The sequence below is a fragment of the Lepidothrix coronata genome, unplaced genomic scaffold (assembly GCF_001604755.1).
Source record: "Lepidothrix coronata isolate B3197 unplaced genomic scaffold, Lepidothrix_coronata-1.0 Scaffold33, whole genome shotgun sequence".
Taxonomy (NCBI): Eukaryota; Metazoa; Chordata; class Aves; order Passeriformes; family Pipridae; genus Lepidothrix; species Lepidothrix coronata.
The window spans coordinates 7,523-24,107 of record NW_016690213.1 but is presented as its reverse complement, the minus strand read 5'-3'; the positions used below and the strand labels follow the sequence as shown (position 1 = coordinate 24,107).

The 16,585-nt window shown below is 38.3% G+C and overlaps 1 protein-coding gene across 1 annotated transcript; it reads left to right on the top strand.

Moving 5' to 3' along the window:
- Nucleotides 1-1,262: 1,262 nt before the first annotated feature.
- LOC108495660 (centromere protein F-like) lies at nucleotides 1,263-15,858 on the top strand (the record flags this gene model as incomplete). Its single annotated transcript, XM_017811611.1, has 8 exons — nucleotides 1,263-1,406; nucleotides 1,997-2,190; nucleotides 3,460-3,656; nucleotides 5,891-6,006; nucleotides 8,141-8,232; nucleotides 11,043-11,310; nucleotides 12,837-13,039; nucleotides 15,733-15,858. Coding segments are annotated over exons 2-8 (1,164 nt in total), but the record flags the coding sequence as incomplete, so codon positions are not given.
- Between the last annotated feature and the right edge of the window lie 727 nt (nucleotides 15,859-16,585).

The window sequence follows — 16,585 nt, the reverse complement described above, 5'->3', positions numbered from 1 at the left end:
TTTCACAAATTATTTGGGAGTACTTGGTGAGGAATTTCCATTCTTCTACTAGTTCCTGCTCCACTGCTGTTCTGTGAACAGCCTGCACAAAGTTCACCATGGAATTTTCTAGCTTGCTTGGCTTTTTTTTTTTTGGTTTTGTTTTGGTTTTTTTTAATTGTCGTTTGTGAAGAGGTATTTATGATGGATCAGTTCCATCATTCCGATGGCTTGTTTTGTTCTGGAGATGGTTTGGACATTTTCTAACAATGTGCTAGTGAGTTTGTTGTAACTTATTTATTTATAACCAGAGCTCTCACCAGCCGACTGGTGAGCTGTTTGACTTATCAGGGAATATTTGTTTAACTCAGTTTCCTAAATATGATTAAAAGAACAGTGCTTGAGTAAATAGTCTCAGAATAATTACGAGAAGCAGGACATTTAATTAGGTGGAATGATAATCAGATCACAGAATCACAATTCACGGATTCTGATGGAAAGGATCTCCGTGCTTAAAATCTGACCCCTCGAGCCCCCCCCCCCCCCCCGAGAGGCGGTCAGGGGGCAGGGAGAGGAATGCCAGAGGCTTTGGAAAACAAGCCACAGATACCCAGGGAAGTTCATAGGAGACTTAGAATCCTTCAGCCTTCGCTGTTGCCATTTCGATTCTATGCTCCGTGTTAGAACACACTTACAAAAAGCGTTCTAATTTTGTATGTTTATATTTCTGGGTAGAAAATGTGCAATATTGGGCTGAGTTACCTCCCCCGCCCCAAAAAACTAAAAACCAAAACAAACCCAATCCCCCAGAGCAGCTGAGGCAGACACTTCGGGATCCTTCCGCAGATCTTTCCCAGTGAACGTGTGATAACCGAGACAGCACAGGGACACGTTTCGTTCTCTGTGGGATCGGGAAAGTGGGTTTGGATAAAGGCCTGACGCTATCGTTACACCCCGACAGCCGCTGCGCTTTCCTCCTCCCCATCCCAACCTCGCTCCATCCTTCCCGCCCCGCCACTCGCTCCGCCCAACTGTGGGCACCGCCCTTCGTGGCCGCCCCGCCCAACTGCGGGCAAAAAAGCCTCCGGGGCCGCCCCGCCCCTGCGCCGCCGCCTCCAATGGAGTTTGAACGCTTCCGAACCAGCCAGTCGTGAGGGTCAGCGTCCCAGCGGCGCGCTCTCATTGGTGGTAAGGTGAAAGGGGCGTGGCGAGCGGCGTAGCAGTCGGGCCAATCAGCGCTCTAAGGGCCCCGTGGGGGGGCGGGCACAAACGGCCGCGGGGCGGTGGCGGCGGGTTTGAGGTGCGGCGGGAGCCGGGACCGGGGACGCTGACAGGGACACGGACACCGACGCGGACACCGACAGGGACGGCGACACGAGTCGCCGGAGCTTGGGTCACTGCCGCCAGGCTCCGGACGGCATTTAACAGTGAGTGAGTGGGCGAGCGAGCGAGCGCTCGGGGACGGCTGGGGGTGACAGGCAGCCCCCCGGTCCTGGATGGGGTCGGTCCGCCTGTCCGTCGTCGTCTCTAGTTTTAGTTACTCTGAGGTGCCCCGGTTTCATCCGCGTTGCTTTGAAAGGCTTCTGGGAATAAAGAACCTTCGCTGACGCCCCTCACAGAGCCGCGAGTTTTCGCAAGGCTGAGATGCCACCGAAGTACAGCGTGAGCGGCGCTGGCTCTGTAACATCGATATAAGACGTGGAGAGAAGCTCTCTGAAATACAGCTGTCAAACGCAGCTATAAGGGTATAAACCCCGCTGTTGCAGGTTGGAGGTTGATTAAAGCGAGGCTTCAAAATCCCCCCCTGCCTGCGTACAAGTGTGTCAAAATAGGACTTAGTATTTATAAGTTGGTGCTTTATTTAAAGCACTAATATTTAAAGTTTAGATCAGGAAGCCTGCACGATTATGGAATGCTGCATTCTAATCGCTGCTAAGCTTAAAAGTTCAATTAATTTAAAAGTAAAGCTTATTTAATATTTTTGAAGGTCTAATTGTGAGCTGTCTTTGTGTTTCAGGCATAGTTGTTGGAAACAAGAATCTGGTCAATATGAGCTGGGCTGTGGAGGAATGGAAAGAAGGCCTCTCCCCCAGAGTCCTTCAGAAGATCCATGAGCTGGAAAGTCAAGTCGATAAGCTTAAAAAGGAGCGCCAGCAAAGACAATACCAGTTAGAGACTTTGGAGGCAGCTTTGCAAAAACAGAAACAAAAGGTAACCTAAAATGCTATTCTGCATGCCAAATGCAGTTATAAAGATTTATTACCTGGTTGTTGTTAGGGGATGGGTTAGTGTTTTGTTTCTTCCCACTGACTGATGGGAAAGGTAACATAGAAATATTAACTGTTTATCTTCATTTTACCTCATACTCGTCATATTCTCCCCTTTGCTTAGTTGTCATTGATTGTTAATAGAATTCCTTCTTCCTATCTGGCATGGTTGTCCACCTCCACGTGTTTACGTGTACTTTGAGGTTTTCCTACAGCTCTTTATGACTGGGAAAATAAATTTTTTATTGTTATGCCTATTAAAAACCTTGATAACGAGTGGGCCTGCTTTAGATAACAGACCTGCAGAGTTGGCAGTGTCTTCCTGTTTCACCTTGACCACAGATACCTATAATCTATTACTTGGTTTATGTAATTCCCTGTTTTTTTTCCCTGTAGAGACTGGGGTTTTGGAATTTGGTGTTACTTTTCATTTTTAGGGCTATATTTTTACACCTCATCTGATTCTACCCTGTCAGCCCTCTAACCAGGAAACCAGAGACCCTCTTGGTCAGGGTTCTGCCATGCTTCAGACAAGTGTGACCCATTTGGTTCAGTTTTTGTTTTGTAATATTTGACTGCAGCTCAGAGGTGATTTAGAAAGGTTGCCTTTTATTTAGTTTAGGTTGCTACAACTTTCTAGCAAATGTCTTAAACATTGTAGTTTTCTTTTGAGTTTCTTCCCCATGACTTTCCAGGTACTTACTTCAACCATTCCAAGGAACTGCTGTGTTCTCCAAACAAAAAGAAGCTTTAAAACTCTCAGAAGCAGCAGCTAATACTCACTATTTTTCAGTCAAAAGAATAACATTGTGCCAAAAATGAAGCCTGCCCCTCACATGCTTCTCCAGAGAGGAGAAGGACATCTTTACTGCCAGGCTCCATCTTCAAAGCTGTGACTCTTGACTCACTGTACAAGGACTGTACAATGATTATTAGTTTTTACGGACTAATGGGTTTTTTGATAAGTTTGTGTCTAGTCAAATAAATAAAAATTTTTAAAGTCACTGAGTTGAATTTTAGGAAATGTGGGTTTTTTCATACCTGAAAATATTTAAACAAAGTGTATATCTGAAGATTTTTAGAGCTGTCAGGATTTTGAAATGTTAGGAAGAAAATAACAGTATGTAAACTTTGTGTTACTAAAATAATTGTAATTGCACAGAAGGATGGAGAGGACTTTATAATCTCAAAGATGTCTTTATATTCCAACTAGGTTGAAAATGAAAAAAATGAGTCTGCAATACTAAAAAGAGAAAACCAGAGCTTGATGGAATTGTGTGATAATCTTGAGAAAGCAAAGCAGAAAATTTCACATGATCTTCAAGTAAAAGAATCTCAGGTCAACATTCAGTCAGGTCAGCTGAATTCCAGCAAGAAAGACATTGAAAGGCTAGAACAAGAACTGAAAAGGTGAGGACCTATGTACAGTGGTTATTTTGACATGTTTTGATTGTTTAGTATGTCTTTCATGGTCTTTTAGTTTCCCTTCATATCATACTTCATTCAAATTTGTGACTGAAATCTCAAAATATTTTTTATACAGACACATGCATATACAGACTTCTACAGAAGCCTTTGTACCACTTGAAGCAGTTAGTACCTGTAGTTCCTGTTTAATTCAAGAGAATTCTGCAGTGTCATGTGAAAATAGAGCCATTCATTCTGTGGTTTTTTTTTTGGTTTTTTTTTAACAAACAAAAAAGCTAGCACAACTGAGATACTTGGTAAAAATAACCTGCAAAGAACTTGGAGTTGTGAGGAAAGTACGTGCAAATTCACTCTGTAAGGTGAAGTCTACCAATAAAACATGAGCACTGAAAGAAGGAAGCATGAACATCTATTGGAGTCTAAGAGGAAGCTACCAAAAGTAATGGGCCTGTGCCTGAGTCACAGAATCCAGTTGCTTTGGTAAAGTGGTGCCTAATTTATAACACCTCAACTTGTAAACACTGCTATTGCTGAGGTAGTGTCTTGTGTACTGTCTGTAGAGGTAGAATGCGATTCATACAACAAAAGACTCTTCTGTAATGCAGACACATCTACCATCCCTTGCACTTGCACACAGTGAAGGGAGTGCTCTCATCTGTTAAACTTGCTCTCATACTAGAGGCACCCTCCATTCTTGAATAAAAGGATTTCTGAAACAGTGTGTGTCATAAGGCTCAGTGTCCTGCCTATGCAATAAACCATTGTCCTAGCACTAGTAATGCAGAATTATTGCCACAGGGAGGGGTAAGTCTGGGATACCAGCTTTCTTGATGGCTTGGGGTATTTATATCTGTTTGGTGGGTTTTGGTTTTCTGGTTTGTTTGCATTTTTTTTCAGGTCCTGAGGTATGTCTGCTTCCTTTAACTTTTGGATGGCATGCCTCATACATGTCCTAATAGAAACAAATAAAGAGGAAGCTGTGTTGGTCTTTCTGTTTGGGTTTCTTTTTTCTCTTTACCCCTTTTTGGGAAAAGTAAGGATAGTTGAAACGTTTGACTGCTGTGAGAAATAATACAACAAAATAATTTGTGTCACGTGGAAACACCAACTTTGTGCAAGGAGTTGCTGGATCCATCAATGAAGAATCTAGTGAGATTCAATGGAGTTGCTAGAACCACACTAATGTTTTCCGTATCTCCTGTCAAATGTTGGGCCAAAGAGATTGTGAGTTAAAGATACAGGTTCCACTTATCTATTCCCAAAATTAAGTCCAGTTTGCTGAGTTCTCTCCTTCCTATTATATTACTTTACAGCGCTGTCCACTACAAAAGATCAGCAGTTACTACATGTAGCTTGTTATTGGCAGTTGTTTCTGGTTTTGTATTTGGCTGCATTTTGTTTTATGCTGATACCTGATAATTTGCCACTTCATACCAACTGGCAGTCTACTGGGAGAGGAGTTCTTGGTGGTGTGCTGTAAAAGAGGGGAAAACGGAAAGGCAAGTTGTGGAGTCACTAATGCAATGGGCTACAGCCTAGAACTATTGTCTTATCAGCCTCTGCTCGCTGAGGAGGATGAAAGTTACTATGTAGCCTCTAAAATAGTTATATGGTTTCGTTGGGTGGGCTTGTAACTCTTCATGCTCACTAAAGTCCCTCGAGTGCATGGTCTGCTGTGGTGTTTTTGGTGGTGATGTAAATGGAATACATGAAAACTACGCTGTCAAGTGGAGAGTTATTGCCTTCCGTTTTCATGAAGTATGCATAGTTTTCTCAGTGTATAGTATTGGAACACAGCATATAAGCATATACATTGTGTGTTTCCTACCATAAAGATGTTTACTGAAGAGTAAGTGTTTTAATAATCTCAGTGTTTACAGTGCTTTGGGTCAGGGTTAGTTTAGCTGGACTGCAGCTTCATACAGTGAGACCTGAAGCAGTTCCAACTGATTTTCATCTACTTGGGCTTTGGTTTTGTTTTTTAACTTTGACTTCTATGTAGTTGATCACATATGTTGAAACTCTAAATAAAATATATTCTTCGTATTCCTGTGTTACACGACCTAAAAATTTTCAGTGGATGTATTTTGACTTGATCTTTAAACTAAGTTCTTAGAATTGTATAATGTGTTAGTGTATTTTAAGATCTTAAAAAAAAGACAATTGACCTTTTAGTTTCCAGTATTAATTTGTGCTTCTGCTTCTATCCTAAACAGATACAAATGTGAGCTAGAGAGGAGTCAGCAAACATCGACTGCAGGAGATGTATCACTCAGTGGCACTCCACAGCAAAGTTTTACTGCTCCTTTAACACCAGTTCAAAGTAATAATGGTAAATGATTCCTTTCTTCATCTAGCACAAATAGTTAACTGTCAGTTTTCTTGGAAGGTGGAGTATTTTGAACATTACACTTGTACTGAGTTGCCTAGGCTCTATTATACAGGTTATTATGAGAGTGTCTAATTTGTAGCACCACAGGTTTCAATTTTAAAAATTATTAGTGCAGATTGAACACATCACAAATATTACATCTTTTCACTGCTACATTGATGAACATGGAATAATAGGAACATCCATCAACAGACTGCAACAATCTTTTGAATGCCTGTTCTAGCGTCAACTCTTCCCTTCATGTAGTGGGGAGCAAGTTTCTTTCTTCATGTACCACAAGTACTTTAACTGAAATGCAGTCAACAGTCATTTGTCTTATTCCCTTGGAAATTTATATTTTATTTGGGCTATTATTGTGCAGGATAACCTGCACAATTTATACACTATCCATTTCAAAGCATCGCTTCTATCTTAAAATTAGCAACATCAAATAGATTTAAGATACTTGAATGAATACTTGAATACTTGGAAAAGCAAAAGGAAGTTTCCTTAACTGGAGAAGTATTCCGTAGCCAGACACCCTTATGCTTTCTATGCTGAGAAACTTTGATGTGTTCAATATTGCACATGCTGTTTACCTCTTTCTGGACTGTGAACAAGCGTTCTGTGAGTTTGGCATCTCAGTCTTGCTCCATTGGGGAATCTGATGTACTCTCTTCCATTCTTATTCTTTTTACTTTCTTTATACATACCTGAAAAGGAGTGCAGTTAGTGGCAACGTCAAGTATTCCACTAAGCATGGCATTCCTGAAATGGGGATTAGATTAACATTATTTAAATAACTATTTAAAATTGTATTCCTGGGGAGATTTTTTTCCTCTGAAAGCTGGAGTTTTAAATTCATTAAGAGCATTGAATCCTAGAATATTTCAAGTTGGAAGGGACCCATAAGGGTAAAAAAACCTGTCTGGATTGGTTAAAAAACTGGCTGGCTGACCAGGCTCAGAGAGTGGAGGTGAATGGAGTTAAATCCAGCTGGTCACTAGTGTTGTTCCCCAGTGTTCAGTATTGGGGTGAGTTCTGTTTAATACCTTTATCAAGACCTGGGTGAGAGAATCGAATTCACCCTCAGCAAGTTTACAGATGACACTGAGTTGGACAGGAGTGCTGATCTGCTTGAGGGCAAGAAGGCCCTGCAGAGGGATCTGGACAGGCTGGATCGATGGGCTGAGGCCAGTTGGATAAAATTCAACAAGACTGAGTGCCGGGTCCTAAACTTGGGTCATAACAACCTCAGGCAGCACTACAGGCTGGGGAAGAGTGTCTGGAAAGCTGCCTAGCAGAAAAGGACCTGGGGGTGCTGGTTGACAGCTGAACGAGAGGCAGCAGTGTGCCCAGGTGGCCAAGAAGACCAAAGGCTTGTGGCCAGCAGGACTAGGGAAGGGATTGTCCCCCTGTACTTGGCACTGGTGAGGTCACACCTCAAATCCTGTGTTCAGTTTTGGGCCTCTCACTTCAAGACATTGAGGTTTTAGAGTGTGTCCAGAGAAGGGCAATGGAGCTGGGGAAGGGTCTGGAGCACAAATCTGATGAAGAACCTGGGGTTGTTTAGCCTGGTGAAAAGGAGGCTTCGGGAGTGACCTTATAGCTCTTTTTAGGATCAATCCTAAAAAATTCTTTGTCCAATTCTCCTTATATTTGAAAAATCAAGGAAATCAATTTGGAATCTCAAGGAAAAGATACAGCCTTATTTTCTTGTAATTTCTTAGCAATATTAATGCTTTTGAGCTGCTGATAGGAAAACTTCAGGAGAAAAGAAGAAATCTATATGTGCGTTTATATATATAACATAACACCTCTGTGTTTTTTTAATGTGTGCCTGTATTTCTTAGAAAGGGATTAAAAAAAATGAAATTCTGACCTTGGACCCCTACTTTTATCAGCTGTGTTTTCATTCTAATAGTAACTGAGATCCTAAATTACCGAACATGATGTATATACAGTTAATTTCTTCCTCATGATCTGACAGTTCTGATAGTTGTTCATTTTTATAATTCCTGTGATAGCAGTAGGCTAGAAAAGATTACCTATGTACTAAAGCAGATTTTGAGAAGTAAACATCATGTCTTGGTAGGTGCTAAGTTTGAAGAGCTAGAAGAAAAATACAAGAAAAAAGTACAAGAAAATAAAGAACTAGAATTACAGCTGAGAACCATCCAGCTTAAGGTAAGTACCTCTTATGAATGGTATGTGTGATATCTAAGAAAGTAACTATGGAGTAAACTTGGAAAATGAAGTGGAAACCTAGTGAAATATATTCTACATGACCTAAACTATAATTAAAAAAAAAAAAGAAAAAGAGAGAGAAATAATCTGTGTGTACTGTCATTTGGAAGGAATCTTGGAGAATTCAGAAAAGCCAGCATCTTTGAATAGTTAAGAAGGACATTAAAAATGAGAACTCATCCTTCAAAAACTGGAAGTCTCATGCAAGCAAGGACGAGAGAAAACAGGGTCACTTATGCCAAGTTAAATATGATAGCGTAATAAAATAGCCTTGAAAACTTGAAAGAAATAATTCATACCTAGAAAATAGAAACACATAAATCATTTAAGCACATAGGTAGGAGGAACTGTATTAGCTAATCTCCGAGAGCAAGATGAATAAGTTGTGAAAGCCCTCAACGAAAAAGCCATTGCAGAAAATGGGAAATAATTTTTTATTTGGCATTTACTATGTAAAGGTTTAAAAACTTTTCTGTATCGGAGCCTTTCTTCACTGGGGTTAAATCTGTGGCATAGCTTCAAATTGAAAAATCAGTAGTTTTAAATTAGATTGATAAAATGAATAGTAATTAAAAAAAAATCACCAGATACAGAGAATATTTACTCATTAATTGATAGGGCACTGCAGTGTGGGACTACTGAATCACTGTGATTTGCAATTTACCTCATTCTTCTCTTGTCACTGGAAGGGGGCAAGGATGATGACGTTAAAAAAAACCAACAAAAATAATTTACAGTGCTGATTCCTGGAAATGTAGTTTAGTCAGGCCAACATTTTGTCCTGGACAAATTGTTAGAAACATGAACCATTATGTTTATTGGTGCTTGTGTAGGTGTGGTGTATGGAGAAAAGATCAACCGTTTACTGGCAAAGGGAAATCATACCTCATATATTTTCAGGCCTTTTGAGTTTTTTTAAGAATAAATCGGAGAATGTACGAGTGAGGTGTGATTCAGTATAATGTTGTTGGATATCCACAAAACACTGATAAAAGGGAAAAATTTTGATAAGGGGAGATCTTGCAAATTTAAAGATCGAGCTCAGTGGCAATAAATGGTCAGTTTTTAAAGCTGGGGAATGATCAACAGAGGAGCCTGAAAAGGCTTGGTAAAGAGAACTGTGCTACTCAACATATTCATTAGCGTTCTGAAAAAGAGTCGAATAATATGGTTAAAGACCACACAGTATTTTGCAACACTAAATAATTGCAATAATTAAGATGGCAAGTAAAATTTGGCTTAAAAAAAAAAAGTAAAGTAATGCATATGGAAAATATAATTTGAAAAATGAATACTTGATACATTCAGATTCCAAATCTAACCACATGATTCCAGGAAACATTTCAGTAGTCATTGTGGCCAGTTCTCTGAATACTTCAATATTGTGTTCAGCAATAATGAGAGAGAATTTTTTAGGGAAAGCATTAAGAACTAATGAGAAAATATTCTTTGTCCATATGTAACCAAATGGCCCTCACATCTTGAATATTCCTTGCCAATTTGTTCCTCTCATCTCCAAACACATGGTACAAATGGATGGTACAAAGAGGAGTGAGGATCAAGAGAGGAAACAGGGAATGGTCATTTTCCTACTTTTCATAAGGCATAAAGTACCTGCTCTGCATGCTCAGAACAAATCCTATTTTATAACACTGTGTTACATGGCAGAACTCTTCATCAAAGAGTATTGTAAAAAGACCAAAATACAAATAGGTCCAAAAAAGAAAGCACACATGAAGTATTTCAGTAAAAATGAGTATCAATTTCCCCATTAATTTCCTGGATTCAAACTTTTGTCTCAGAAAATCTGTAAATTTAAATGGCGTATAAGGGAAATGATTACTGCATGCATGGTTAGGTTTTTATGCTCTTTATCTGTTAATAAGTTACTTTACAGGATTGGACACAGCATTCTGGACAATATAATGTAGATTTCTGGTCTTGGCACAATTTTTCCTAGATAACACTATATTCTGTCATTGCACTGAGAAGTCACACTGGGTATTACATGGTTTAGGGGTTTAGTTTAAGAAAAAAAAGTAATTCAAATAAGAGGCATTTGAAAATCCAGTAAAAATTCAATAGGGTCTTTACTGTTCGAGGTTTTGTTGGTTTGGTGGATTTTTTGTTCTTTTTTTTTGCATTTAAGAAGGAGAAAAAACCCTACTATTTTGGCTCTGTTTAATTTTTCTATGGGAAGAGGTTGCAAGCTGGTACCTGGCGTATTTTATTCTTGCAGTTTTGGGGTACTCTGTGTTTATAAGTTTAAATAAATTAATCTGTTTTGAATTTACCTGTGTTTGCCCAGAAGAAATAAATGTGGGTAAGATATCAGATATGTTAGTTCAGACTTCACTTTTTTGCATCTTACTTGTGTCAGTACTTGCTTGCAAAAACATAGGCTTCAATTTTGAAAAATTTAGGATGTGAACAATGGGATATCTCTTGAAAAAGACAAAAATCTGTGTACTTCACTTATAAAGATATACAGGTAAAACTACTTTTCTGGAGATCCTGGTTTGTGTTTACAAGTATCAGCTATCCTTGGATACTTGGGCTAAAGTTATTTAATTTATATAGCATAAAAAATAATTACGTGAATCAGTAGTTTGCATTGGTGGATGATGTGACAGTGCAACAACATGAAATGATGATGACCTATTAGCTACTTAATAATAAATTAGTTATTTAGTTATGTGTTAGATATAGAAACATATGTAAAGGTGCATCCTTTTCTTTTTTGGACACAGAAAATAAATCAGCCTCATTCTCAAAGCTCTCTGAGTCACAGAGAGATTGCTCGGCATCAGGCTTCCTCATCTGTGTTTTCATGGCAACAAGAAAAGACACCATCTAGAAATCGAGAAACACCTGCAAGGGGAAGTTCTGCAGCATCCTCTTTTCTAGGGGAAAAAGAAACGAATTCTAGTATAATATCAGAGAAGAATGAGTTTGACAACAGCTTTTTTGAGAATTGTAATTCTTCGCTCGTGATTCAGCTAAAAGCACAGAACCAAGGTATCTGATTTATTTCTTCAAGACCCAGTGGCAGTCTCCCATATGGTTTCATGAAAGCTGGTGTGTGGATAGAAGCGAGGTATTGAAATGAGTGCTTTAGCAAGGAAAAGAGAAAGATACTTGTTGTTGCCTTTGGCAGCTGGCCCTGTTGGCTGCTGGTGTGTTTATTGTCAGTGATCAACCAGTGCTCAGAGCTTATCTACAAGCTGTGGTATCTTCTACATAAAGGGTGTGAGAACTAGAAGGGAGCAGTTTGTATTTTTGGGGTTAGTAGGGGACATCATCTAAAAGGAAAAATATCCTTCTCCATTAATCCCACTGCTCATGGAGCAATTCTCTTAAAACAGAACACTTTTCAGAATATCATTACATTTTCCTGTTAAGTTCTATCACATTGCTTCCTTAATTTTGTATACTATTGAGATTTATGGCTAAGCAATAATTATATTAAAAATTCAGTGTTTGAACATGCTTAATGCATAACTGAGTTGATTCATAAGGGATGCTACTGGAAGTACAAAATAAAGTATGATGCAAAAAGTACAACGAAAAAGCAAGATATGGTCTTGTATTGCACATATGACATGAAGGAATTCTCATTCCTGATATCTGATAGTTGTAAGGGAGAAAATAGTTGTTTTCTTGTGGATTAGGTGAACATTTGCTTAAGCCTACTGTTTAGACTCTTTGGACAGCTTTTGTACTAACTGTTTCTGTACTCTCCAAACTGTTCATTCAAATACCTACACATACAATAATTTAGGTGACATTTTCAACTTGGAAGCTATATAAACTCAGAAACAGGAAGACAGGAATTTTTTTAACAAAGGAAAATTAATTACGAAAAAAACGAAAATAATTCCGTATAACTAATGCTCCATGTAGCTGACTTATGATTTCTACTGTAAATTATGTTATGGCTTTTGGAAGATAAGATAAACTCTTACTGATATATATTGTGACAAGACTACTTGGTTTAGCTTTGAGACATGAAAAAGATTGAAATATGAAATAATGCATTTATAGATGCCCGATATTTGAAAAGTTTTCTGGAAGCAAAGACTCACAGTTGCCCCAAACAAATGTTTGTAGTGGATATCTTTCCTTTTAAAAATAATAAAAAAATATAATAGTTATGTCAAATGACATGTTTCTGCATGTTTAAAACCAGGAACAAAACCAAAAAAAACCACACCAGCAGAGGAACAAATTGTCTTTGTCTTTGCAGCATTTGTTCCTAAGCTTGCATGTTACTGTGTTCTCACAAAGTGGGAATTACTGATTTAGAGTCAGCTCTCTTTAAATCTTTATAGTTTTAGTCATTCATGTAGTAGTAGAAGGCAGTTAAAATTTTTGTTTTAACTTGCTGAACATTTTAGAGGGTGTCTGCCTGTGTCAGGAACTTGGGTACTTATCAAATATACTAAATATTTTAGAAGGTGTAAGATGCTTGGAAATTTGAGTACGTGGAAGACATACCTTCCAAAGCAGAAAGTATCTTTAATTTTTACTGTTTTAAAATTCAGAGCTAAATTCCACTATTAAAGACCTTGAACAACAACTGCAAGCTCAAGAAAAAGTGAACAGATCCCATGTGAATAAACATCAAGAGACTGAACTGGAGCTGGACAGAATGAAGTTAGAATTAACAGAGAAGGATAAAGCTCTGAACAAAACCAGAGATAAACTGACTCAAATGAGAACACAACTGGATCAAGCTACCACACAGGTAAAATGCTGCATTACACATCTGTCTGTCCTTACAATTCATTGCCAGTGTTCATGTGTGTCAGTTTTCAGCCATTTTAGTAAGAACCAAGGTTCTCAAGACTTAAGTTTCTTGAGCATTTGCTGAGGATCAAGTTTGGAGAAGTATATGTTCTTTTGATATGTATTACCTGTAAAAACATTAATACTTGTAAGTAGTCGCCCATTTTCTGGAAGGTTCTTACATGACCTCAAGAAATATTTTTCATACTCGGGTAAGACTGACTTGAATTCTGAAAATATTTTCTGATCAAGTTTCATAGAGCAACAATGACATCTGGTGGCAAGTTCTGGCCTGAAAGAGACTGTCATGCGACTTCGGTGAAAATCAGAATCTGTTGCTTTTACTACAGGATGTTGTGGGGGCATAGTCTTTGTACTGTAAATTGCTTGTGTTAAATAAAGTCTAGGTAAAAATGCAATGCAAGATTGAGAATAGATGCAGTTTCTAAATGGAATTTCACAACTTAATTCTAAGCAGTTTGGATTAATAGTGAAAAACCAATAGGATAGTACAATTTGCTAAGTCAAAGAGCATATATATATAAAAAGATATCTGTGTATAAAAGAAGTCTGATATGGTTCAGGTTTTTGCTCATAATCATGCAAAGAAGAGGAGAATGCCAGTGCTTAAAATAATTTAATTCAAACTGCAGAAGGTAACAAGTAAGAAGTTTTCTCTTTTTGTTGATTAATCAAGTTGCATTACCTACCTAAAGTCCTTTTTCACAGCACTTGACAAATTTGAAATTAGTACACAGATGTCATAATTCCCCGAATCTCCGTGTTTCCATCTATCTTTTTAGGGTTTTTTTCCCACTAGTTTGGTTCATCTACAGGATAGGGAAAAGGATGTTTCTGTGTGTATCTTCTCTGGGTATAATAATTGTTATCCATGTTTGCCAGCAAGTTTCTTCATGCTACCGAAGTATGTTGGTAAGCTTCTTCTTCACACAACTCCTGTATTGGTCCTTAAAAAGAAAACCTTTGCATGTTTGCATGTAAACCTTGATCACTCTGCCTTTTCAGAGAGACATCAACATTTGGCTATTTGTTAGCTCTGTTTAGGGGAAGTCTTGGCTGGGAGTAAGATAAAATCATACTCTTGACATAGTCCATTGACTTCATAAAGGCACTGTCATCATGGTGAGCTTGTGAGAAGACAGCTGACTCAACCTGACATCTCAATTTCTCTGCAAAAGTCTTTATTTTCATTTATTTAACTCCCCAGATGACTTGATTCAACTTCTTAAAGGATTAGGATATTATGTATTTAGTTTTGCCTTGTTTGTTTTCTACAGGTTTAAGAGAGCTGAATTGTTTTACTAAGGAATCAAAGGAGATTAAATCCAGCAAAAGGGAAGGGGCAGGGTTATGGAGCTAGAAACATGCCTGGAGAAGGACAAGGAAGAGTGGCATTGCCACCATTTGAGTTGAGATGCAGTCCATCCCTGAGGTGCAGTGCAGCATCTTGCCCCAGAAGGTTCCTTTGGTCCTGCCATCTGAAGATGGCTCCTTACTGTTCTGTTTCTTCTTTCTTGCATTGGAATTGGATCTCTGCCTGCATCCCCTGGACTTTGGATGTAGAACAGCACTGAGATTTTGGATTTTAGTTTCCTGCCTTGTAGCCTGAATTTAATACTGGCTTGCCTCTTGTGCACTTGTCTGTCACTGGTGCTGTTCACAGACCTTGACCACAGCACCGCCTCTGTGTTATCAAGTATTTTCACTTCTTTAGAGGTCTGCAGCCTTTCTGCAGTCAAGTTTCCATGTTACCTTACAGGAGCTCATGATCCCTGCAGCCTGTGTCTAATAACCTGACATCCCAATACTACTACCTGGTTCTTATTTTCTTATGACTGCTGTTTCACTAACTCATTAAACAGCTCTTGTGGCTGGAAAAAGAGAGTCCCATTCACCCTTTGCCGTTTTTCTTACTCTCTGGGGGGAAAAAAGTACATATTTTGCCTTAACAGATTGAATTTGGAATAAAAATAAATTTTTCTTTTCAGGCAGTTAGGTGGGGAATGCTTCACTCTGTTGGGTGACATAATATTAACATAATCAAGTGAGTTAGATAAGAAGCTGACATACTTTTAACATGGAGGTTGCCTAGAAGATAGGCTACTGAGTTGGTTTTTTTTTTAATTAAAGTTTAAATTTTGAAAAACACTCTTTTGTTGTTGTGGAACACTAAGATAGTTGCCTCTTTTTTCCCTTTCCAAATCAACATGCTGAATCACTCTGAAATTCAGTGGAATGTCGAGTTATTTTCCATCTAAACATGTAGTTGCTTAGCAGTTAGCAGTCATTCTTTATTTGGCAGCAAACTGAGATACTGAAAATATAGTCTATTTTTAGTGCCAGATACAGTATATTTCCGTAGACTGTCAAAGACAGTGTTTTTCTGAAGGTGTTTTTCTAATCGCGTCTGTATATATATATATTTTTTTTTTCTCACTAACATAAGCAAATATGAGCTTAATCTTTTGGATTGCTAAGAATTAATATGGTACCAGCTAAAGTTATGCTGGTTATATGAATGCTAAAACATTCAGTAGCTGAAAGCAGTCTTTTTTATATGAGTGCTTATACATTTAAGTGAAACATAACTTACATCTTTAACACTTTTGTTTGATAACTAAATTATTATAGGTCCAAATGATGGAGCAAAAGGTGAAAAGATTGTCAGAAGAACTGAACTGCCAAAGACAAAATGCTGAGAGTGTTTGTCAGTCTTTAGAACAGAAAATAAAGGCAAAGGAAAAGGAATACCAACAGGTAAGGCAAGGAGAGCTTTTTAATTTTGACTTCCCTAGGAGACTAAATCACTTGTTTTATCTTGTGTATCTGCTGTTCAGTTGAGAAACACTAAATTTGATATATATATTTATATATATACATACACACATATTAGACATTGATCTTTCTTTATTTTCTGTTTATGATAGTTCTACACTCATCCATACTTTCCCTAATAAACACTAGCTATTTGTTCATTGGATGTCTTACTGGTGTAGGAAGTGCTTGTGCCTCTTGTGCTGTTTTTGCTCTTGAGCAGAATGTAAGGGGTGTTGGCATCATTTCACAGATATGACTGACTAAAATACAGAGACCTGTGTGCAGGGGGTTCATGCACCTGGGATCCAGGGCCACATGGCAAATAAATGTCAGTTCTAGTTCCTTCACTGTGAATGTTTCTTTTCCTTTTTTTTTTTTTCGTTTTCCTCTTTAATTTTTTTTACTACTAACTGTATGGTATTGTGTCTTTTAGTGAAGCAGCTTGTCTGCATGAAGTAGCTATACTCTAATTAAAGAGAAGTACAAGAGCTTTGTTGCCTCTCTTCCCTGTCACAAGGATCTTAGAATTTGTTAGTAGAGCCTATTGCAACTTTTGCATAACTGTTATTGCTGATAAATATGCTTGGATTTTTCCTTCACTGCTTTTTATTACCCTTGGGTGGGGGCCTCTAGTGGGGCCTCTAGTGGTCTAGTGGTTAGGGTGCAG